The following is a 26393-nucleotide window of genomic DNA, read 5'->3' on the forward strand; positions in this document are numbered from 1 at the left end:
AAAAAAATATAAGCCAAAAAAAAAAAATATAAGCTAAAGAAAAAAATGTGAGAGAATGAGGGAGGTTGATGAGTGTGAGAAATGGAGGGATTAAGGTTTGATATCATTAGGCTTTTGTGAGAAACACGATTAATATATATATGGCTTAATAAAGGCTTAATAAAGCCAATGTAAGTATGTGATGCATTAGGTAGTTCCACATAATTTTAAGCATTAATAAAATACTCAAATCACAAGATAAAAAGAGTAAGAAGATCAATAATATCAGGATGTAATCATGTAAAACAAACTGAAAGTGTCATATATTTTTATTACCAATCATGTTGGAGTAGCATTTTTCTCTTCTGAAAGTGGTCGATCTACTTGTTTTTGTTGTGGCAACCAACTTGTTGTCCTCTCCAAAGAAAAAAGAAATAAAAAAGAAAGGAAGAAGGAGATGAAGAGTGCAGCCAATGAAAGAGTTTATTATGATAAAAATAATATCCATATATATAATAGTTGGCAATTTATTACTAATATCATAAATTCATAACAGTTTTGCTATTTCTAGGTGCATATATATAAATATTTTTTAAAGTTTGACTGTTACAGGAGCTCTATATTAATGTTGAAAAGAATATAAATAAATAAAAAAACTTAGAAATGGAAAAAATAGATAATATACAAAGAAGAAATATCAGAGCGCCACATCACCTACTCCAACATCACAATTATATAGATATATAGATGGTCATGCTCTTAATGGGTATTACCCATGTATGAGTATTTTATTTTTGACCATTGGATCAAATATCTAATGGTTGATATTTATAATCATTAATTAAATATTAAAAAATTAATATTTCCTATTTTGTTATTCTCTATATTCCTAAAATAGATAAAACTATTAATAGAAATAAAAAAATTTATAAATGGAATTGTTATTTAAAAAATAAAACACACTAAAAAAACTAACAAACTATTTTTTTTAATAAAAATCATTTTAAAGATTAAAAAGAAAAAAAATGTATATTTATCTTTTTATAAAATTTCTTCAAACTAGAATTCTAAATTGCATTACTGAAAACAAAAAAAATAATAATTTTAAGTTTTAAACTATAATACATATAAAATGTATAAGATTTTTTCTAAACCTAAAATCTTTAATTTTATAATAATTAACAATTATTTATATGTTTTTATTTTTTTAAAATACTTGAGCTTACCAAATCTATAAGAACAAAACCAATGAAGAAAATTTTAACAAAAAAAAAAATGAAGGAAGAAAAAAGTGTCATAAACATTATTGAATAATGACAATTGCCAACACAAGAATTTCAGCACAAAAAATTATATTTGACCCCTAGATAAGATTATCATTTTCCAATCCTAAAAATATAAATAATGAACAACACCTCATTAGTTATTCTAGGAGAATGATGCATGGTAATATCAAAAAAAATCATTGGATAATAATAATATTTCTCTAACAATGATACCCTAAGTAAGAACTAAGAAGTATTGAAGCGTTTTATTTTTAAGAGTATGAATAATATTAAGACAATTGGATTTCACAATCAAGCTCTTATTCTCCTAATAAATAAAAAAAAACACATTAATATACATGTAAATGATTTTTAGTTTTACAATAATAAATTATTAAAAAACTCACAATTTCATAAAATAATGAAATAGTAATTTTAATTAATTTTTAAAAATAATTTATAATTTTTTTTCAGACTATTAGTTGTAATTATTATTTCCAATTTTATAAAAATAAATATAATTTTTTTTTTTAAAAATAATGTTTAGAAACTTGACATAAAAGGTTATTAGATTGTTACTTTATTAATTTTTTTTAGTTCCTATCAATGGTATTATCCATTAAGAAATGTTCCATATATATATATACATTAAGAGATATTTAGGTTTTTTTAATTTTTACATGTAAATTATGTTCTTTAAATTTTCTCAACTCGTCTTAACATCAGACTGGGAAAAATAACCTTAATAAAAACAATAAAATTTGAATTGAAACAATTAGTTTAGTACTGGTATATAGGTAGAGTGTCTTTTAGCTTAATCAATTACTCTATCTCTAAAATTTCTTAAATATAGAACTGAACTGTATAAAAACACAAAACAAACACAATTATATTTCATGTATAAATAAAATCAAGTTTTCCCTAAAAAGAAATGTAAAAGAAAAAAAAATCTGTAAAAGTAAAAAAAAAAAAGTGTAATTTTAGGCGTGATGTATAAATTAGACTAATTTTTTTTATTGAATTATTGAGATTGTTATATTTAAGAATTTTTGTTCAATTTTAATAAAAAATTGTAACATGTATGAAAGTTTCAGAAGTATGATTTAACATAAATAAAAGTTCGAGAAGTATAATTTGATTAATATTAAAGTTTGAGATCATGATTTAGTACATAAATAATTATTGTCAATAGTTAATCAAGAATTTTTAATAGTCAAAAAAAATTCATAAGCATGATTTATGTTAATGTTAACTTTGTAGAAAAAAAAAATACTAATTAGCATATATAATAGATACAGTTACCTTTCATTATCTCGAACCGAAAGACACCTTAATATTTTTACAAACCGTTATTTCTACTCATTAATATTTTCTCGACAGCCAAACAGACCAACCGATCATCAATCCAAGTCAAGACACCATTAGATTACCAATCACCAAGAAAAACCAATTTCTCCATGTTTCGAAATCCATAACCCTTGGCATATCGTCTTCCTTTTGCTGCTTAATGGACAAAGAAACTGAAATCCTCTCTCGCCTTGCCGCCAACCACATCCATCTTGCCCAATTCGAGCCTCTCAGGGCAGTAATCATCGCGCTCAGAGACCGAAATCCAGAGCTTGCTCTTGCTGTGCTTCAGACGATAGTTTCTCACTCTGGACGTTTTGAAAACGTTCTATGGTCTTCGTCTTGTCCGTCTCCGTCGCTACTTACGTTCTTGGCCACTCTCGAGCTCTTACAGTTTGATAATGCGACATCTGTTTGGAGCTTCGATCCCGAGTCATTGCGTTTGCGAGCCGAGTTTTTGTTGTTGGTTCAGCTCTTGATCGATCGGGTCTCGGAGTATATGAGGAGGAATTTTGATTTGGAGAGCATTGGTACTAAGGAGAGAGAGAATGATGGTTTAGGTGAGAGTGAGAGTGAGAGTTTTGAAAAGCGAGCTGAATTTCTAAAGAAGAGCGAGGATAAAATTGACGATTTGAGAGCTTCCAGCGGTGAATGGGAGAATTCTGTTGGTGTTTTGGATAGAATTTTTGAGTTGGGAGTGAAGAGGTTGAAGGTGGATGATGATGATGCTGATCGTGATAATCGGATTCAAAATCCGGCGGCCGCTACTATTATTGAGGATGGAGATTTGGTGTGTTTGAGGAAGGTGATTTGGGAGTATGCAGATGTTTTTGATGCCCTGTGCTTGAATATACAGAGGCAAATAAGAGGAGGCTGGGAAGGTTATGACCCTTCTGATTTAGCTATTACAACACAGACTGAAGAGAATGCGACTAAGTCTGAGGCTGAGGACGAGGACATGGAGGTTCTTTGTTCTATACAAAGGACTGTTCAATTAGCTCACTTAGATGCTATCAAAGAGTGTGCTAAGGAGGGAAATGTGAATAAGGCTGCTTTGCACATTCGTTTTCTTCATTTTGATTATGGAGTCGAGGAGTCTGAGTATCGGTATGCCTATTTCTCTTTTCTTTTCTTATAGTACATAGGTTAAATCTTCTGTAACTAAAACGATTGATTGCCTTATTAGCTGTTGCTTCTTTAAGTAGTCTTGTTATTTATTTCGAAACACAACCTCTAGCTTGTATTAATTTGAGGGAGGAATACAAATACCTAGTAGAGAAAGATCTACATGAATAAACAGAACCAAACTAACAAATACTTAAAAGCTCAAAGCTGATCTTTGTCTGGTAACATGCAAGCAGCAGTAGCCAGTTGAGTATTGAGCACAGATGAGTTATGACGTGATAGAAAATTAGTACCTCTATACTGTGAAATGGGCTATACTTAGTCTGTGAGTTTTTATTTAATTTTTATTTGCATCTTTCTTCAAGTAGTTTTATGAATTTCCACTGAAACCTTCAAGTTCTTGGGTTCCTTTATTTTTCCCCCCTTTTTAACTTCTGCATTTGAAACATGCTGTTATAAAGTTTATATTTTTGTTTGGGATAGAGTTTTGTTCTGGGAATTTTATGTTTTCTTTGATTATTATGTATTGCAAAAACATTTTGTATTTTGTTTTAGTTGATCTGGGGCCTGGGGGATGGACATGTGGTCCTGTTTTTGCCTTCTGCTTTATCTGTTTTTTTTTTTCGGTCTTAGAATTGTATATTTTGTTCAATAAGAAATTAAGCTCTGAGGTATAAGTCCCCTTTGACTGTCAAACTTTCCCATGGTTGGTGATATACAAGTCAGTTTATATATTTCTTTCTCTTCATATTTGACAATCTGAATGAGTCTCATAGTTATTGTGGTGAAAATTTTGGTTTTACGTTAGAACAAAAGTTTGTTATTTCATTCTGCCTCTGATTTGATAAAATGTCACTGTCAGAACATATTTATACATCACTCACTTTGCTTTTGTTGTTCTCCTTGGCATTCATTTTCGATGTTCTACAGCATTGTATTGCAGGATTTACTGAAGGTGGTTTCTCTAGGATGGGAGGAATATGGAGACTCTTGGCATATTAATAAGGAAAAATTGTTGATAATTTATGGTGCAGCTCTTGCATCTAATTGTAGATTTCTCATTCAAATGTTACAGGTATATTTGTTTTCATTTATTCACTATAAGTCAGAGTGGTAGAATTCTTGGTCTGGGTTGGTAAATGCTGCAAATACCTACCCAATAATTCCAGGAAAAAAGAGTGGTATTTTATAAAACAAATGCATTGCCAAAGACTACATGGAAGTTTACTTATTACAATATAAGGGCTATATTGAATCGATAATTGATTTCCGCAGGTTCTCCATGATGGATTGCTTCTAAAAGAGATTGAGCTGTATCAATCTCTTGATAATAACCAAATTCCACCTCCTTTGGAGTGTTTCCAAAGATATGTTAAAGAATTAGACCTTGATTCTGATTTACGTAATAAAACTCTGTCCGTAAACTCTGTGGTCAGTTCTTGCTTGAGAGACATGTACCAATATGCTCGAGTCTCTAGACAACATGTTCTTGAGTGTGTCATGGATACCGCGTTGTCTGCTGTGAAGAGAAATCAACTTGAAGAAACTAGCAATGTATGTCCCCAATTTTATGTTTAATTGAATATGTGAGTATAATTTCTTTAATTTTGTTAGTCAGTTATTTAATTGTACAATTCTGAATTACTAATAGTTTTTATTGGAAAACCTTGCTTGTTTTCCTGTGGTAGATCTTTTCACTGTTTCCACGTCTCCAGCCCCTGGTAGCTTCTATGGGTTGGGATATATTATCTGGCAAGACAACAGAACGGAGAGAATTAATGCAACTTTTCTGGACTAGTAAGTCTCAAGTACTCCGACTGGAAGAGTCTTCTCTTTATGGAAACCAATCAGATGAGGTACTTCTAATTTTCAATCGTTAGTTTGATGTTTTCAGGTGTTAAATTGTTACTAGCTAAGAACTATGAGATTATGATTTATGTGTTTTTGATTTTTTAACAGATATCTTGTGTGGAACATCTCTGTGATTCGTTATGTTATCAACTTGATATTTCCTCATTTGTTGCATGTGTCAATTCTGGTCGAGCTTGGAATTCAAAATTTTCATTAATGTTGTCTGGAAAGGAGCAAATATCCTTTGGAAGTGATGATGCTCAATTAGACCCATTTGTTCAAAATTTTGTGCTGGAAAGACTTTCAGTTCAAAGTCCTCTTCGGGTAAGGTTGTAGGTATATATTATTGATTTGAACAAGGATGGGCATAGATCAACCATGAGTTTTGCCTTTTGATGACCATCATTGTAACTCTATATCTTTTTGGCTTTTGAAAAATTACTGTAATAGTTATGTTATCATATTAATATGGGCAATAACCTGCCAAGTAGAAGCAACATTGAATTTAAAATGTCTTCATTTGAAACTCTTTGTTCTTCAGCATTATCTTTTTTTTTTTTTTTTTTTTTTTCAAATGGCCACTTTGATATATTTTATTAGAGGCAACATACAATGCCAAATCTGCTCCACAAAAAGTCTTTTTTCCCCTTATTTGTTGCTTGTTTGAATGTTTGAGCATTGAGCACATGTATACACTTCCATCTTAACAGTTACCAGACCATGCCTCTGCGGAACCTGATTGAAAGTTGCGAATGCCAAATCCAGCTTTCTCAAGATTGGAAATTCTAATATATAGTCACATGTTAGGCCAACTTTATTGATCTCATTACTTTGTATTATTCCTCATATTGATAACAAAGGTATTTTTTTTCCTTAAAAAAAAGGGAAAACATGTTAGGCCAACTTCTTTAAGTGCTATTTGATTTTTGTTAAGTTTTTCATTTTTCTAACTAGGGTAAATGATACAATTATTCTTTTAAAAAGAATGGTAAACAGATGCGGCACATTGCAAATAATAGAAGTGTAACAAGAAAAAATGTTTCAATTTAAAATAACAAAGTGGTCAATCAGCAAAAAACATTGAATTAGTGGGGATGATTATGTAGTTTACATTTCCTAAATCGTTGTAGCGATGATAAATGAAGAATGCTAATACGTGATCATATGATTGTGTACAGGTATTGTTTGATGTTGTGCCACACATAGAATTTCAAGATGCCATTAAGTTGATCAGTATGCAGCCGGCTGCCTCTAGCTCGGCAACCTGGCAGAGGTGAGTATTCTAACATAAGTAGCATAGGGATGACTATTTTGGGTGCTTGTTTAATTTTATTTCATTAGGCTTGCCCTACAAGTCTGCAAACGATTGTACAAAATAGCTGGGTCTATTGGTAGGCGTTTTGGCATAGTGCTGCTTATCAGTAGCCATTTTTGCTTGCTCTTCACTATGTATCAGATTAAGATGCTAATTCCATCACACATTTTTTTGATGCTGATGTTGTTAAGGGTTGCGTAACAGTATTGTAATGACTAGGACTTTGATGGGTTGGTTCTCATTTCCTACACATGTTTTAGTTGTAATTGTTGATAAATACAGAAACTTGTGTCCTCTGATTGCTTGTTCTAACCTGTAAGGCTGCTTATGTGTGTTGCATTCATGGTTTGTTCGGATATGAGTTGATGTTGGTAGTATACTTGAGACTAATCCCTAGGTTCATTCTTGATTGAAGAACTTGAGCATTATAGCTTAGAGATACAATCATTTATTCTTCCATACCCGTTGATGATGCTTTTTCTTTTTTCCTTCATAGGCTGCAGGATATTGAACTTATGCACATGCGTTATGCACTAGAGTCAGCTGTTCTTGCACTTCGAGCAATGCAGAAGAGCATGTCTGGTGAAAGAGAAAGTCATCATCAAGAGCCCTTTTGTCATTTGAAAGATCTACAAAGCCACACGGATGCTATTACTAATATTCCACGCAAGGTCTTTTGAATTTGATTTGCAATTTTTCAGCTTTAAGCTATCTAGATTTTTATTTTTAGTAGTTTATATTGTTGCATCATGCTTCTCCCCATCTTTTCATCCACAAGAAGTTCAACCCATAAGTACACATTATTGAATGTTATCTGTATATATTCTTGCACAAGATGCTAACTGTGGAAAGTATGGAGAATAGCTTTTTCCGTTATACTTCAACCCTAGAAATTGTGGCATTCTTATATGATTTGTACTATAGGAGGGATGGGAGAAGGTATGGTGTGAAGGATGTGAAGGGTAGTAGGATTTACTCGTTCTTTTTACCAAACATCCTTAGTTTCAACTTTCCACACCCTCTTTTTACCTCGCACATGACTGAGTGTGAATGTCTTGAGCGAAATTATATATTAACGATGGTGATCTATGCTTGTCATTTTAAAACTTAATTTATTTTCATTTTTGAATGCTTCTCATGCAATTTGTAACTAAGCTTGTCAAATTAAAACTATATTATTTTGATTTGCTTTCCAAATATTGATGATTATGTGACATGCAATTTGTCGACAATGCAGATAATGATGGTGAATGTTATAATTTCACTATTGCACATGGATTATCTCTCTCTTAATTTGGCGCATTGCATGTCATCTCAAAGTCGTACTGAGTCACCCGATACTTGTGTGTGGGAACATAATGATCTCGGTACATCTGAAGGGGCAAACAAAATGGTTCTATCTTTCATAGGATTGCTACTTGATATACTACGTCGCAATGTTCCCTCAACTGTAACTGAACTACGAAATGCTCAAATTGATGGTTTGACTACAAGTGGAAGACATGCGCTAGAGTGGAGGGTGTCAATAGCTAATCGTTTCATTGAAGAATGGGAATGGCGGTTGTCAATTTTGCAGCGTCTTCTTCCTTTAGCTGAACGCCAGTGGAGATGGGAGGAAGCATTGACTGTGCTACGTGCAGCCCCATCTAAGCTACTTAACCTGTGAGATTTATGAGCTGTTATAGAGAAGTTTTGTGAGATACTTTTTCCTTCTACTTAAAATGCATAATATCGGGTATTTTGTGAAAATTCAATGTGGATCAAATCTTATGCAGAGGTATCTTATCATCTTGTAAACTCAAGATGCTGCTGATATATTTGTCTATTGTGGTTTTTTTTTTTTTTTTTTTTTATTACTTTGATCTGGTCGTTATTTTCCTCTGATTAGCATGTAGTTCTCTCTTCTACTTTTGAGGGAATCGTATCATGTTTGCTAGGAGACCTCCTGGCCCTCCTGGCCATGGGAAGCGTCACCACGACCCCACTGGTCATGGGGAGAAAGATGGCCTAAACCACACTGCTCTGGGTCAATACAAAATCAATGGCTCTGCCATTTGTCAAGGACTCCAATGTTATTGGAGTTTCAGAACAAAAGTGCAATGTGTCTACTCTTACGCAATAAAGTTTTCTGGCTAATATTAGGTTAATATTAATTGTTTGAAATGAAAAGTTTAGGTTGCCTGTCAGTTATTGCTCTGCATGACAGTCAACATAATTAACCCGAAGTCGATTTGATGATTTAATACATGGGGCACAATGTGTATTAGTTGCAAGTTTGGGAGGTTGAAGTAAGTTTTTCCACTGGAAAAAGCTATAACTTTGGTTTTAGTCAAATATAAATTCTGCAGTCTTGGAGAGACTATGATGCATACTTTTTTGCGCTATTCAAAATAGTTGGACTAAATGATATTTAGAGGAGTGATCTTTGCATGTTTGTACTTTGTACTGTTGTCTCCTGCTTCAGATCATGTTAAGGGGAATATAATAATATTTTGTTATTATGCAGCTGTTTGCAAAGATCAAAGTATGACATCGGAGAAGAAGCTGTTCATCGATTTTCATTGTCCGCGGAAGACAAAGCGACCCTAGAATTAGCTGAGTGGGTGGATAATGCTGTTAGAAGAGAATCTGTATGAATAATAACCCCCCCCCCCCCCTCTTCCCTTCTTTTATTATTATTATTAATGCTTTTTCTTTCTTTCTTTCTTTCTTTCTTTCTTTTTCTAGATTATGACTAATCTAAATTCTATTTCTGCCCAAGGTAGTTCACTATAGCTATTTTAGGGAGTGGGATAATAGTATTGAATTTGAGAATTTATTTATTATTGATGAATATTGCGCACCACATTTTCTATATTGTGAATTTTGATGTTTTCAACGTGAGTACTTGCATCAAATATTGTGGTTACTTCTTTATGTCTGTGGACTAATACTTTCCTGCCTTTATTTTAGTGTTCATTGATGTTTTCACATTTTTTTTCCCAGGTGGAAGAAGTGGTGTCTTGTGCTGCTGATGGGACTTCTATGGTGCAAGATCTAGATTTTTCATCTTTACGCACCCAATTAGGTCCTTTGGCTGCTGTAGGTTCTTGTATTATATTCTTTATTTCCTCTGCAAGTGGCAGAGCGTTTTGATATAGTTATAACTACAGTTTCTACTTAGTTATGTAGTAAAATTGTATGCTTTTCTCGCCAGATTCTTCTTTGTATCGATATTGCTGCTACTTCTGCACGGTCAGCAAAGATCTCTCAGCAGCTTCTGAATCAGGTAATTACTATTTTTCATAGATGGTCAGAATAATTTTACTCATTTAAAATTATAAAAATGAATGTTTTTCTTAACAAAATGCAATGACTAGAAATGCAATGACACAGAGAAAGTTAAAGTTCTGCAACTTTTCTTTTTAAGAGAAATGGTTTCTGGTTGTTTGCCTTTTCAAGTGTGTATTGATTGCTTATTATTTGCACTATGCAGACTTAAGTCTTTTTATTTTGTAATCATGTAGGCTCAAGTTATGTTATCTGAGATTTACCCAGGTGTCTCTCCCAAAATAGGCTCTACATACTGGGATCAAATTCGTGAAGTAGGTGTTATTTCTGTCTCACGAAGGGTCCTTAAGCGTCTAAACGAGCTCTTAGATAAGGTATTAAAATCTTTATTTCCTGCAGTCGAATTAAAAACTATCTAGGCTGGCGTGACTTTGATAGTGTCATTTCACTTGTAAAGAATAAAAAATGTTCAAAAAATATTCGAGGACAATGTTGGCTTAATAGTTTCAGTTCTTAGAGTTCTTGAGGTATGTTACATTTCTGCTAGAAATATTACTTGGTTACTGAATGTGCTCACGATACTCTTCTAGGACAACCCTCCAGCTATTCAGGGTATTTTGTCTGGAGAGCTAATCATTTCTTCGCAAAAAGAAACTCTTCGACAGGGACAAAGGGAACGTGCTCTTGCTATGCTGCATCAGATGATTGAAGATGCTCACCAGGGAAAACGACAGTTTTTGAGTGGTACTTTTCTTTTTCTTTCATTTGCTTCTCTCTCTCTCTCTCTCTCTCTCTCTCTCTCTCTCTCTCTCTCACACACACACACACACACACACACACACACACACTGCGTGGTAGTGACAATGTTTTTTTTCTTTTTCATCACTTTAGGTAAGCTCCATAATCTAGCAAGAGCTATAGCAGATGAAGAAGCAGAACCAAATTTTCTTAAAGGTGAAGGCCAGCCTTCTGATCAGAAGGCTTTTTCTGATTTTGACAAGGAAGGGGTTCTTGGGCTAGGGCTAAGAATTATAAAGAAGAAAGCTTTACCTTCACCCCCTGGAGATTTTAGTGAGCAGCCTGTGGATTATGATGTAAAGGAGACAGGGAAGAGATTATTTGGTCCCATAAGTAACAAGCCCACAACCTATCTTTCACAGTTTATTCTTCATATTGCTGCGATTGGTGACATAGTAGATGGGACTGATACAACTCACGACTTCAACTTTTTCTCACTTGTGTATGAATGGCCTAAGGATGTAAGACAATATCTTCATAATTGAGTTATGTGCTCTTAAATTTATGTTTGGTTTGTTATGACAACTTTTCTTGTTTGTCTGCTAATGTTCTTGCCCAAATTTATTTTGTTTATTTGTGATGGAATCAATTTCGGACATGTTTATTTTTCTACAATACTTTTGGATTGATTTATATAAGTTACAAGTGGAAAATCATTTACTTAGTTTCTGGCAATATGTATTATATATGTCTCCTCCCAAGTTTATTAGGGAGTTTCTGGCAATATTAAGTTCTTGAATAATACAAATCAGTTGGGGTAATTGTATAGATATGATCTTTTTAATTTTTATGTTTCTACGAGGATGCCTTATTCTCTTATTATTTTTTCTTCCTGTAAATATATGTTTTACTTCGTACATATATAAATACATATATATATATATTATATATATGTATTTATAAAACGTACATGGAAATGTGTTGGTGTATTCTATCATCTGTAGGATCATTGGTGAGGTGGTCTTTGCAAATATTCAATACATAATGCTTTTGTTGATATGTATTAACTGTATTAAAAAAAAAAAATTCAAGATCGGGTTGAAAACACATGAATTATTCTGGATTCCCCTCTGGTTGCATATCGTTAAGGGGTTCAAAGAGATTCTTTTCTCTGTTTTATTAAGAAATTGGAATGTTATTTTGTAATGTGTTTTATGTTTTTCTTTATTGCCTCTTTCTTGTTTTCTGTATCACCATTTATATGTTGGCGGTACCTGTGGTTTTTCTTTAATAATTCAAATATGTTTAGAGTATTTTATTGTTTTCTGTATCACCATTTATATGTTGGCGGTACCTGTGGTTTTTCTTTAACAATTCTAATATGTTTAGAGTGTTTTATTGTTTTAATTATATCTTAAAGGTTGATCCTTTTCTGGATGGATCACAGTTTTAATTATATCTTAAAGGTTCATCACTGCTTTCTGGATGGATCACTGTTAGTTATTGTTATTGTTAGTTATTGTTACATTTAGACTTCTGTTTTGACTCATGTTTGAGGGGGACCAACTGAGCCTTTGAGGGTTCTCTCTGGATAATATAGGTATTGATTTGATATGTTCATGTTTGCAGCTTTTAACTCGCCTCGTATTTGACCGTGGTAGTACTGATGCTGCTAGCAAGATGGCTGAGATTATGTGTGCTGACTTTGTTCATGAAGTTATTTCAGCGTGTGTGCCGTCAGTGTATCCTCCACGCTCTGGTCAAGGATGGGCTTGCATTCCAGTACCCCTTTGCATTAAGAATGGCACAGAGAATAAACTACCATCACCTTCTTCAAAAGGTGAACCTAATTGTCATGACTGGTCATCAATATTACCCGGCATCCCTCTCTACCCTTTACAGCTGGATATCGTAAAACACTTGGTTAAAATATCGCCAGTTAGGGCAGTATTGGCATGTGTTTTTGGGAGTAGCATTTTATACAGTGGAAGTGCCTCCTCTACATCAAGCTCTTGGCATGGTGAATTGCTTGAAGCACCTGATACGAATCGTTTGTTTTACGAGTTTGCTCTTGATCAATCAGAGAGGTTAGCTTAAAAGTCCTTGAAGTTATTCATCCTTGCAAATAATCTACTCTGTGATGGCCCATTTAAATTTATATTTGCTGCACAGGTTTCCAACTTTAAACCGATGGATACAAATGCAAACAAATCTTCATCGGGTTTCAGAGTTTGCAGTAACAACCAAGCAAACTGCTGATAGCAGCAGAGTTAAAGATGAAGTAAGAGCTGCTTTAAAGAGACTTCATGAGCATGATAGTGATACAGAGTCCGAGGTTGATGAAAATGTTGGTGGCACTAATATGCCCACAAATTTATCATCTTTTAACAGCCAAAGTGGTGCAGCTCCAGATACATCTTGGCAAGATGCCATGAAAACTGATGTTCCCGAACATGATAATTCGGTTTTCCTTTCTTTTAATTGGGAGAATGAAGAACCCTATCAGAAAGCAATAGAACGGTATACAATTTATTCCATCTTTACCCTTAAAATTTATGAGGGTTAGCTTGTTTGGCTTTCTTGCTCGTGTATTATATTGCTGTCAAAAAGTTTCTTCTGTACATTATATTTGGATATCTTTCAGTACAAGGGTTATGGTCACTCTAAGTTAGAGTCTAATTAACCATCCTAGTACTGCTTGAAAATGATCCCAGTTTTTGATATTAGCAATCTGAAAGATTATTGCTAATTGCATTTTCATTTTCTGGTAAAAAATTGTAATGGTACTTGTAAGTTATGATACCATCCTACTAAACATCTCACTCCTTTATATCTTAAAGGCTTGTCGGTCTCTGCACTAGCAATTTGATAAATGGAAAATTTAGGATCTAATTTTTCATTAGGCTGACATCTGAAACTTACGTAGTATGAAAGAAAAACCATATTTAGCCACATGTAATTCTAGGTGTGAGTATATTGCTAAGACATCTTCTTTTTGAGTTGCTAACTATGATGATTGAAGATATACATATTTAGCATTGCAATGATGATGGACATTCACATGCTGATGGATGTCATCAATTGGTCTTCCTTTCAGATTAATTGATGAAGGAAAACTAATGGATGCTCTTGCACTTTCTGATCGCTTTCTACGTAAGGGAGCCTCAGATCAGTTGCTGCAGCTACTTATTGAACGAGGGGAAGAGAATCAGTCAATCTCTGGGCAAAACCAAAGTTATGGAGGCCATGGCATTTGGAGCAATAGTTGGCAGTATTGCCTGCGGTTGAAGGACAAGCAGCTAGCTGCTAGAGTTGCCCTCAAGTAAGTAAATTGTTTCATGTTTTCTTACTTGCTGTGAATGCTACGGCTGTTTGATTTACATGATAATTCTGGAAGACACAACATTTTTTTAAAAAATTTTCTTTTGTGGAAAAGCCCTGTTTTCTCAAAGTTAAAATTATGTACTTTTATCTTAGCTGAATTCTGCTCACTTTATATAGGTTCAGTTTGCATCTTCAAACATTTGCTATTTACGGTACAATTGGTATTATAAACTTAATGGTCTAATAAAATTTATACATGAACTAATGCCAGATCATAAACTGTGTTGAAAGCTTGTGCCTCTAGATACTAATATTAGATTTGTCACATATTTATTCCAGGTATATGCATAGATGGGAGCTTAATGCTGCCTTGGATGTTCTTACCATGTGCAGCTGCCACCTGCCTAAAAGCGATCCGATTACCAATGAGGTCTGTTTTATATTACAGCATGCTTGCTGGTTTTTGCTTTATTGTATTCTGCCATCACTAGTTTCTAAACGTTTATTCAGTTGTATAACATTTAATATTTTGTTTCTCCATAATATTTTTGGATGGTTAGGTGATGCACATGAAACAAGCTTTGCAGAGATACAGTCACATATTAAGTGCAGACAATCATTATAGTAGCTGGCAAGAGGTTTCAATTCTTTCCTCTTAGTTCATTGAAGTGAAAATACTTCTTTCTTCCTACCGAGAAAAGATATTTTATTGGCAATTAAGTCATCCTCTTTTTTACTGGATAACATCTTTTCACAGTTTGTTCTATTCTTACAGAGTTGATGTCTTACTACTTGGTATTTCAGGTGGAAGCTGAGTGTAAGCAAGATCCTGAGGGCTTGGCACTTAGATTAGCTGAGAAAGGAGCTGTTTCAGCTGCCTTAGATGTAGCTGAAAGTGCAGGATTATCAATAGATTTGCGGAGAGAATTACAGGGTCGGCAGCTTGTTAAACTTCTCACTGCAGATCCTCTTAATGGTGGAGGTCCAGCAGAAGCTTCACGCTTTCTTTCTTCATTACGTGACTCAGACGATGCTTTGCCAGTTGCAATGGGTGCAATGCAGCTGTTACCTAATTTGCGGTCAAAGCAACTTCTTGTAAGTAATTCTGTTTTGGTAATTTTATTTTTCTGAATGATTAACCTTCAGTTTAAGTTTGATTTATCATGTTTCTTAAACATTGCTCTCCTACTTTTCGAAGGTTCACTTCTTTCTGAAGCGAAGAGAAGGAAATCTCTCTGATACTGAGGTTTCCCGGCTGAACTCATGGGCATTGGGTCTACGTGTTCTGGCTGCCTTGCCATTGCCTTGGCAGCAGAGATGTTCTTCCTTGCATGAACACCCTCATTTGCTTTTGGAGGTTTTGCTTATGAGGAAGCAACTGCAATCAGCTGCGCTGGTTAGATAACTTCTAAGATTAATCCTGTCATTTAATACTTCAATAGTAAAATAATCTGCAGTACAATTCAACATCAAAGCCTCATTTAGTTAATTATATGTTTTATGTAATTGTTTTACATTCTGAATTTTGCAGATTCTTAAAGAATTTCCATCGTTGCGAGACAATAGTCTAATTATTTCATATGCAGCTAAAGCAATTGTATTCAATTTTAGCTCTCCTGCAAGAGAACCTCGAGTTTCTATTTCAGGAATGAGACCAAAGCAGAAAACTAGAACAGGCACACCTGTGAGATCATCCTTCTCTAATAGCTTAAGTAACTTGCAAAAGGAGGCTCGTAGAGCGTTCTCTTGGGGTCCACGGAATACAGGAGACAATCCTGCCCCAAAAGATTCCTATCGGAAAAGAAAAAGTTCTGGATTGTCCCCATCTGAAAGAGTTGCTTGGGAAGCAATGGCTGGCATTCAAGAGGATCATGTTTCAACTTATTCTGTAGATGGACAGGAGCGGCTTCCTTCTGTGTTGATTACTGAGGAATGGATGCTGACTGGTGATACCATCAAGGATGATGCAGTTCGTCTATCTCACCGATATGAAAGTGCCCCAGACATTACTCTCTTCAAGGTACAGTGATAACTTGTTTTATGTTTTTAGCTAATATTTTGGATGTCAGTTATTAATATCATCCAGGACATGCTATACCTGGTTTTTTAAGTTCTGGTATTTCCACTTTCATTTTCTACTATTAATGCAATACTAAATAACAAATAATGCTTTCTAGCATGATGCTCGTGCCATGTATGTTGCTTTTGTTCATTTTCTATAACAAGCTAGCAAATGAAATAAACTATGAAAGTTTTTTGACACGAAAAGGAATTTAAGGGTGTTTAGTTTTCTGATTTTTTAGTAATTGGAGTTTATTGTTGCCGTGTTTGTTTCGTCTCTAAGAAACACATAAAATTTCTTGCATATTTTGGATTTTCTATATGTATCCACAATACTCTAACTCTAGCAAGGCTTCTGTTTTTTTTCTCTTTATCCTTCTAGGCCCTTCTTTCTTTGTGTTCTGATGAGAGTGTGTCGGCCAAGAATGCAATGGACTTGTGTGTCAATCAGATGAAGAATGTGTTAAGCTCTCGACAATTGCCCGAGAATGCATCAATGGAAGTTATTGGTCGTGCTTACTATGCCACTGAGATATTTGTACAGGTAGTCCTTTCACGGATCACCGGGTTGTATGATGGTGTATGTTGCTTATTGCAAGCATGTCGCCAAGAAAAGGAGTCACTTATTTCTTTTATTGCGAGGACTTACTTTTTTCATTGTTATCAAATGCTCTAGTGTTTTCAATGTAGTTCCTTTTTGTAATTCAGATTGAAATACTTTTCATGACATTTTCAGGGTCTTCAATATGCTAAATCCTTGCTGAGAAAGACAGTGGGAGTTAGTGATTTTTCAAGTAATTCTGAAAGAAGCAGGGATACTGATGATGCATCTTCAGATGCTGGTAGTTCTACCATCGGCAGTCAGGCAACAGATGAGCTATCAGAAGTTTTATCACAGGCAGACATTTGGCTAGGACGTTCTGAGCTACTTCAAAGTCTTCTAGGCTCTGGAATTGCTGTTTCTTTAGATGATATTGCTGATAAAGAGTCATCTGCTCGTCTCCGTGACAGGTTGATTGTGGATGAACGATATAGTATGGCTGTGTATACTTGCAAGAAGTGCAAGGTAAATATTCTACTTCACAGTTATTGCGAAGATTAACGCTGAATGTTTTTTTTATTCATGCTCATATTTTAAAAATACCCGGTTCTCTCCAGATTGATATATTCCCTGTATGGAATGCATGGGGTCTTGCTTTGATTCGTATGGAGCACTATGCACAAGCTCGTGTGAAGTTCAAGTATGCAGCTTCTTTTTTTTTGCATAAAATGTTTAAGCTTATTTATCAACATTTAGGAAGATGGGGGAATGATAACCATTCTAGATTCTCAATGTTCCTCTCTCTTTTCCTCATTTCTTTAGAAGAGTTTATGCTAGATCTATAATTCATTACTTCCTTCTATGGTTTCAGGCAAGCTTTCCAATTGTATAAGGGGGATCCTGAACCTGTTATTACTGAAATCGTAAATACAATTGAAGGAGGTCCTCCGGTGGATATGTTATCTGTTCGTTCAATGTAAGATGATTTACAGCTTCTAGATCATTTTTGATTAGTTTTATCTTTTTAATATTAAGTTATAAGCAATAGTTACTAAACCAGGCTAGTTAGGTATTTTTTTTCCTCTTCTTAATTGTGGCAATTATCCAAATCTTTGCTTAGTAATTGTACTTATATTAAATTTTTTCGACGGCTCTTTGCAGTTGATTGCATTCGTTTGTACCAACTGCTAAGTGATGACGTAGTTATTAATGTTGCCATGCGTAACCAAAATTTAGTATTATTGCTGAGATATCTATTTAATAATTTATAAAATCAATTTTATTTATAAAATCTAAAATCCTCTTTAACATCTTTTTAAAAACCCGTGAAATATAATTTTCTTTTTGAAAAACTCAATTAACAAAAATGGAACCAAAACTTAAAAACTAAATAAAACAAAAATTTGAGGGATTGCTAGAATATTTATCCAAATGAATTATTTTGACAATCAAAAAAGGTTGGTGTTTCTTGTAATCAATTTAGACTTTCTTTAGGTTTTTTTTACTTTCTAGATCTGATTACTCTGTTAATATGTCACTTTACTGGAATAAGAGTAGGTATCTTTTGAGTATAACACTGTCACCTTGGCTTATTCTATGCACTTAGTACCTTGTGCTGTGGACTTTAAAAATATAATCTAGTCATTGAGTAATTAGGCTTTACCTTATACTTTAAGAATGCTGGTCAACTTCTTTCTCCTTTACAAAAAGTACAAAAGAAAGGAAAAGACCCTGATTGTTGCACAGAATCTAATGTGTGACCAATACTTCTTCAGGTATGAGCATTTGGCCAAGAGTGCTCCAACAATCTTAGATGATTCTCTTTCAGCGGATTCGTATCTCAATGTGCTGTACATGCCATCCACTTTTCCACGCTCTGAAAAATCAAGGCTGTTTCCAGAATGTGCAAATGATAATTCTACATATGGTTCAGAATTTGAAGATGGACCTCGCAGCAACTTGGACTACAATCGATATAACGAGTGTGTGAACTATTTGCAAGAAGTAAGATTTCACATATTTTACATGCTTAAATTAATCTTTTTGAGTTTGGCATCTTGCTTTTAACCATGCCTTTTTTCCCTATCACTTTGACTGTTTTAGTTTGGTTGTTTCATTCTTCTTGACAAACTCTTAAAATGTTGATAGATTATGAAATTGTGCTCTATGGTTGTAGTTTTTATTATTTACCAATTGTGTTTAACTAATAACCTAGATCTATGCAAACCAATTTAAAAGAGAAACCCGCCTCTTTTTGTTGGTTGGTGTGTTCTTTAAGAAGATTCATGCAAATTAATTTTTGTGTTACTTTTGCTTTAAACATTTATCACTGCAAGCAATTTTTGTGTACTAAATTGATATGTGTTTGATAAATAAAGAACAGGAGAACCAGAAATCTTCCTTCAAAACCGAGAAACCCAAATAATAAATTATCTCTATCGATTAGCCTTTTTCGAACTTAAGGATGTTGGATATAACTCTATATGCAAACTTCTAATGTTTTTTTTTTTGGCAGTATGCACGGCAGAAATTGCTTGAATTTATGTTTAGGCATGGTCAATTCAATGATGCCTGCATGTTGTTTTTCCCCCCAAATGCTGTCCCTCTTCCTCCTCAACCATCAACGGTGGGGGTTGCAACATCTTCTTCATCCCCTCAAAGACAAGATAATTTGGCGACTGATTATGGGACTATTGATGAGCTGTGTGATCTGTGTGTTAGTTATGGCGCAATGCCTGTTTTAGAGGAAGTGATATCAGCAAGAATGGCAGCTACAGAGCCACAAGACGAAGCAGTGAGCCAGTATACAGCTGCAGTGCTTGCCCGGATTTGTCTATACTGTGAAACGCATAAGCATTTCAATTTTCTGTACCAATTTCAGGTAAATGTTTTTGGGATAAAAATTAGTTAGTAGTTACCCAGCTGAGATACGAACCCCAAACCTCTTACACACAAAACACACCCTACTCTTTGAGCTAGACCCTAGTATTTTCAGGTAGTTTTTGACTTGCAGGTTTTAGATCAAATTTGGCTTTTCTTACCTTTCATGTTAACTAGCAATCCTTATGTTTTCCTTCTCCACACACACTCCTCCCTTCCAAAAAAATAAAAATATGTTCAGGTGGATTTTTTTTAATTGTCACAGATGCTGTGAATAAAGTAAACTTTTTCCTCGTTGTTGTTGTTGTTGCTTTTTTTAAACCACTATTTATCTTACTGGTACTTGGGTCTTCATGTCAGTGCAATATTTTTTTTTCATTTTTTTCAATGTGTGACTACTTAGAAGTTGTTTAATTGTTCAGGTTATCAAGAAAGACCATGTTGCTGCTGGACTTTGTTGCATTCAGTTGTTCTTAAATTCTGCTTTTCTAGAGGAGGCTATAAAACATTTGGAACATGCTAAGGTATAACCTGTTGTTACTTTTGGATATGTTTTTTCTTACATAGTTACAAGATGACCTTTGTTTGGTAAGGTAAAATGGTGTAAATATTCCAGGTTTAGTTAGTGTCCTTTAAGGTGGGTAAGGGAATGGAATGCTGTTCATTAGGTTGGGAAAACTGATATGCGGACTGATGAAATTTAGAATCTGGATTAGAATTATGAGGTTGCCTTGATGGTTCTTGGTGTAGATCATTGCTAAATCATCATGCTTATTGCAATCTTATGAATAATGTTTGTCAAGGGATATGGATTTCTAGAGGTAATTTTATCCACTTCAAGTTTTTTTTTTTACTGTTATGTCCGTTTTTTTAAGTATTTTGGGTTTTGTGAGTTTAGCTGTTACTGCTTTGACTTAGTTGGTTTCTCTTATTCCCTTATTTTATTAGAAAAAAAATTCTCGTGAAGAACATGACACTCGAAAAAAAAGTTTCATAAGCAACAAATAATATTATATATTTATATACGTAAAATAATTTTTTGGTTGTAGATGCATTTTGATGAAGGGTTGTCGGCTCGATATAAAGGTGATTCTACTAAGCTTGTCACAAAGGGTGTCAGGGGAAAAAGTGCATCTGAGAAGCTTACTGAAGAAGGGCTTGTGAAGTTTTCTGCTCGGGTTTCAATTCAGGTAAATGGCACGAATCAAATTTTCTAACTGTTCATCATGTACCTTGCTCATTTTCTCATACATGCTTTCATTAGTTGGGTGTATTTTATTTATACTTGGCCCTGATCTATCTTTATGATGAGATCAAAATGTCCAAGCTTCACGCATATTCAATCGGCTTCCTTTTTCTTCACGAATTATAACATCTTTATTTATTCATTGGTTTTATACACTGTTCATGCAAATGCCCCTGTAGGTTGAAGTGGTGAAGTCCTACAATGATGCTGATGGACCGCAATGGCTATACTCACTCTTTGGTAACCCAAATGATCCGGAGACATTCAGGTGTGCCATTCTTATTTAATAAACCATTTCATCATTACTTGGTAGTATGTGAGCCGATTATATTCAATTGAGTTTTAGAAAATATATTCTCAGAGCTTATATTTACATATCAAAATTTTTATTTTATATAAACCATATAAGAATTTCATAAATATTATTCTTGTAACAAGCTTATATAAGATAATTGCAAAGATTTTGGGTAATAGATTGAGACAAGTGTTTGATGACACAATGTTGTTTAGTCAATGAGTATTTTGTGGAGGAAAACAAATTAAAAGAAACTGTATCTTCTATGGAATAGAGTTGGATGTGCTACTTGTTGGGAGAAATAAACGATTTTCTGTTTTTATTATTTTAAATAAAACAATTCTTGTATTAATGAGAAAATAAAACAAGGCTACTGTGGATTCGGAAGCAGCACAAGGCTTCTAAAGTAGATTTTCTGCTTCCTTTAATTACTCTTGGCTGATTCAGTAAAAAAAAAAAACTCTTGGCTGGAAAACTCTTCAGTTTCATTTTCCTTCTTCTTTTTGCTTTAGTTTGTATATTTGCTTTTTCTTGAGGATAGTCAGATAACTTATTGCTCCTTGAGATTTTTTTCTTCTATAAAATAATAATATTGATAGAAGTTTGTTTCTTATATAATAGTAGGAAATTCTAAAGTGCACCCCAAAAAGGGGTACAACGGTGCATCCCCATCCCCATCCCCATTGTGTTTTTAGAATGTGAATTGTTGTAATTCCAATATTTCTGTAAGACGGTACACATCCTAGTTATTTAGGACATTATATAAATTTTCAGGATTTGGATTACAAACAGTCTATTGCTTGCGTGCATGTTTTGTTTTATACACATGTGAAATAAATTGTTTGAACGCATTTTCAACATCATAAATTATTATGGAGTTTTTAAAAATTTGCAAGATGTCTTATATAACTACAATTAAGGGAGTACACGTAGGTACTGATAATATGAAGGGAGTACACCCTTTCTTAAAGGATGCACTGTAGACGTGTCATATGAAGCCATAAGGCTTTCATATGCTATCGAAATATTTTTCTAGTATCTATCCTGTTATGAGGATGTCCTGTGACTTCATCTTAACTGATTAGTTGAACATAGACTACAATGCATGTAATACAAGAAAATTTAATGTGCTTACATAATGTATATACAAGAAAAGTTTCCCTATAATGCTACTTTTTGTCAGAATGCTGATACTTTTGCCCTTCTTTCTTCTTTTTATGAGGGGGGAGAGGGGGTGAGCTGGTGCACATATTTATTTAGTTGCTCCTATTTCTTAGTTGTTGGTACTGTTGCTTAAGTATCCTCTTTCCTGGTCACCAAGGTTTTCTCTGTGATATTATGATATGATGAGATTTATGTGCTCTTTCCTTTGCAGGAGGAGATGCAAAATTGCAGAGTCTCTTGTGGAAAAGAATTTTGACTTGGCTTTCCAAGTGATTTATGAATTCAACCTTCCTGGTAGCCAACAAAGTTTACGTTATGTTAATTCAAGTTTTTTTTTTTATCACGTACTGCTGCTACTGTTTATAAACCTAGTCTCCTCTCTTTTGTTGCAGCTGTGGATATATATGCTGGTGTGGCTGCATCACTTGCTGAGAGAAAAAAAGGAAGCCAGTTGACAGAATTCTTTAGAAACATCAAAGGGACTATTGACGATGATGATTGGGATCAGGTAATATGGAAACTTTTAAGTATTGTGGACACCATTAGCTAAGGGGCAATACAATTTTTTTTTTCTTTTGAGGAAGGACATGCAATTTTTGAATTGGTCTAGTAAATGAAATGATTGCAAAAGAATAGAGGTGTATTTATCAACAGGCCTAAATGTGTAGAAAATGTAACCGATTGGTGAAGTATTTGACAAATATTTGTATATGCTAGAAATGTAATTGTTTTTATGAGCTGTTACGCTGAAGTTACCCTTGGGCTGTGTAGGTACTGGGAGCTGCTATAAATGTATATGCTAACAAACACAAAGAACGCCCTGATCGTCTCATTGACATGTTGACTAGTAGCCACAGGTAAGGATCCATATACTTTTTTCATTTTTTTTTATTTTTTTGAGAAGAGGTAAGGATCCATGTGCTGTTAACTACTGATTCATGGATACAGAGTTTATATATGTGTGAAACATGCAGACACTTCTAGTATCCTGTTTATGAAAACAGAATACACTTGAATCAATCAGTGGAGATTTTGTTTTCTGTAATGGTTTAGTGGAAGTGTATAACACGGGTCATGTCCTATTGGCTAGAGAGACCATTTGATGAACATGAACTTACAAGAGCATTGTTTGTCAATTTTTAGATCACCAATTTCGGTTATTGAGATGACATTTAATAGATGATAATTTTTTTTAAAAAGGGGGAGATTTAGTGGAGGGGAACATTAGGTTTCAAGTGAACAAGTTTGTAAGCCAAAGATAAAAGGGGGCCTAGGGATTGGGTATAATAACACTTTTACGAAATGCCTATGGTGTCTTTGGCACAAGCTTATAAAGATTAAGTACAGAACTCACGATAATGTGGGATACAAGATTGGGAGATGGGTTGTCATCTAGATGTCATATGAAGAATTTTGGCTGTTGGTGAAGTCCTTGTGAAGTCCAAACAGATTTGTTTTTGGGAAGGTGCTTGGTGTGGTGAAGTATTATTATTGTTGTTGTTGTTACAAAAGGAATATGCAAATTTATGCTCCCTCAAGTACATCGTTCTGTCATTATTAGATTACATTCTGTGTTTTGTTTTCAATGTACAGGAAAGTTCTTGCTTGTGTGGTTTGTGGTCGTCTAAAAAGTGCATTCCAGATTGCTTCTCGCAGTGGAAGTGTAGCTGATGTTCAGTATGTAGCTCATCAGGTATTCCTTAATTTCCATTGCTATCAGTTCCATGTAAGTGATTAGGTGTATTTGTAGCTGGTGATTCTGGCTTAGTTGATGGAGGATTCTCAATGTCCTGTGTGAAATGGTTTGATGACAAGTGTTGTAGCTTAGGAGAGTAATTCATTTGGTATGTTCTGCTTATTACGTGACATAATTTGTGTTTGATTTTGGTGTTGTGCTTTTCAATTCAATTTGCAGGCGTTACATGCACCAAATGCACTCCCTGTACTAGATATGTGCAAACAGTGGTTGGCCCAATACATGTGATATTTTGGCTAACTCAACTACAGATACTGCAAAGTGCAAGCAAGGTAATCTTCTCAATCCAACAAATTCCTCCCGAGACCTCTCTCTCATTCAGAAGTTTGAAATCCATGATCTTAAATGAGAACATATGGCTAGATACACATAGTTATAATTACTGGTTACACCAAACTTATGGAATTCCATTACAGCTTCTGACATCTGGAATTGCTGAGACTGGTCTCAAGCAGTGAGCATTTAACTTAAATTCTACAAAGTTTCTTCATAGTGTATGTTACTTATCTTCCCAATTTATCCAGACTCCGGGACAAAATTGAAGAATTGCGACATTGCAGCAGTTGCTTCTAGAGAAGGATCAGGTATGAAACTGAACTTTTGAAACAATTTTCATGAATCTAAAGGTGGTACCTTTGCATGATTTGATGTATCTATAGTGGTGATAACATGATTTATACTTTATGTTCGCTTTGTCTTTGCTCTTTTACTCGTGTAGTAGTATGTTATCGGCTTTCTCGTCGTTCACTTCAGGACAACAACATAACTATGTTGCATGGACAAAGGCTTTGTGGAAGAGTTGTGTTCCATCTAAAGTTTAGCAGCTTTGGGGAAGTTGAATGTCCATGACAGAACGCAAAAAAAAGACCTTTCATTGCAATCTCTCCAGGCTGGTGTGTGTGTTGTAAAGCTAGCGGGGAGTCCATCGATCATTTACTCCTGGACCGTAATTTTTCTGAGACACTACGGTCCAGACTATTTGGAGAAGTCGGGATTAATTGGGTTATGCCATGAAGAGGATATCAAATGATTGAGAGCAAGGTAATAATAGGAGGGAGCAAGAGACTGTCAAAACATTGGAGATCAGCAGTGTTGGCTGTTATGTGGGGAATCTGGAGTGAGAGAAGTTATTAGAATTTTTTAGGATACAGAAAGTTCAGCAGAGAAAATGTGGGAAAAGATTAAGTTTTGGGTAGCAACTTGGACCTATAAATAAGTATTTTGAGGAACTCTCCATTTTAGATTTGAGCAGAGAATGGGGAAATATTTTGTTTTGATAAATTATCCTATGAGGTGGTTGTTTTTGTTTTTAAAGGTTATTTTTGTTATCTGTAACCACGTTTTCTTCCACCTTAAGTGAGGATCTCAATCTAAAAAGCAATTTTTTCTCTCGCTTTTTTCTTTCCTATTTATGCTCTTTTTCTCTGAGGAATATCTCTTTTTGGTATTCATAAATAAAAAATACTCTCATATTATATTTTATTAAAATATATCCACTTTTATGAATGAGTTGCTCAATATACTCTTATTTTTTACTTAAGTCTAGTATATATTTTATATTAATTTAAATGGTGGATATTATTTATAAAAGTGAGTATATCTTAAAGAATATGAAAGTGAAGGTAAACATTAAAACAAGTAAAGTAGATATACAATGTAATTTCTTAAGGTTTTCATGACCTTTTAAAATATGTTGTCTATGTGTAATCTTGAGTATAATTTGTGTATCCATCAATTTATTACTTTAAAATAGAATGAAGTTAAAACTTAACTACCAACCATAAAATTAAGAGACATGTGAAAGATGATAATCTTACATTACTACTATTATTGTTACTATTACATGCACGCCACTTTATCATACTATATTATTTGGACATAAAAAAATAAGACTAATTAGGATTTTTGTCTTTCGAACTTTGATATGTACTAAATTATGTACTATGAATTTTTTTGGTCGTTAAAAATACTCCTGAACTATTGAGATTGTTAATAAGAACTTTTGTCTAATTTTAATAAGGAAATTATAACATGGGTGAAAGACTAGGGGTATCATTTGACACATGTCAAGTTTGAGAGGCGAGATTTAGTAGATATTAAAATTTGGGGAACATGATTAAGTACATAAATAATCACTAAATTAGTACAATTGAATGAAATTGGACAAAAGTCCTTAAATTCGATAATTTCAATAGTTCAGAGAGAATTTTTAACGGTTAGAAATATTCAATGAGCA

At 34.0% G+C, this 26393-nt stretch overlaps 1 protein-coding gene across 7 annotated transcripts; it reads left to right on the forward strand.

Annotated features, from left to right (window-relative positions):
• Positions 1 to 2547: 2547 nt before the first annotated feature.
• LOC115708351 (uncharacterized) lies at positions 2548 to 25548 on the forward strand. 7 transcript variants are annotated; one of them, XM_061108570.1, is made up of 39 exons: positions 2548 to 3698; positions 4647 to 4791; positions 4992 to 5270; positions 5405 to 5572; positions 5676 to 5891; positions 6746 to 6840; positions 7379 to 7553; positions 8120 to 8544; positions 9389 to 9512; positions 9868 to 9963; positions 10079 to 10150; positions 10389 to 10526; positions 10743 to 10896; positions 11044 to 11411; positions 12520 to 12977; positions 13063 to 13410; positions 13988 to 14212; positions 14554 to 14644; positions 14775 to 14852; positions 15019 to 15309; positions 15413 to 15610; positions 15746 to 16234; positions 16658 to 16819; positions 17012 to 17341; positions 17434 to 17516; positions 17688 to 17792; positions 18592 to 18820; positions 19332 to 19697; positions 20119 to 20220; positions 20746 to 20886; positions 21122 to 21210; positions 22613 to 22695; positions 22794 to 22909; positions 23173 to 23258; positions 23995 to 24094; positions 24317 to 24429; positions 24574 to 24611; positions 24682 to 24741; positions 24876 to 25548. In XM_061108570.1, the coding sequence occupies exons 1-36, from the start codon at positions 2752 to 2754 to the stop codon at positions 24383 to 24385; spliced, it is 7641 nt and encodes a 2546-aa protein (XP_060964553.1). In that variant the 5' UTR covers positions 2548 to 2751; the 3' UTR covers positions 24386 to 24429; positions 24574 to 24611; positions 24682 to 24741; positions 24876 to 25548. The 7 variants fall into 7 exon arrangements, with proteins under 7 accessions (XP_060964553.1, XP_060964555.1, XP_060964554.1 ...); XM_061108572.1 differs by having other exon boundaries at positions 24879 to 25548; XM_061108571.1 differs by having other exon boundaries at positions 24911 to 25548.
• Positions 25549 to 26393: the final 845 nt, after the last annotated feature.

This window comes from Cannabis sativa, chromosome 1, assembly GCF_029168945.1.
Source record: "Cannabis sativa cultivar Pink pepper isolate KNU-18-1 chromosome 1, ASM2916894v1, whole genome shotgun sequence".
Lineage (NCBI taxonomy): Eukaryota > Viridiplantae > Streptophyta > Magnoliopsida > Rosales > Cannabaceae > Cannabis > Cannabis sativa.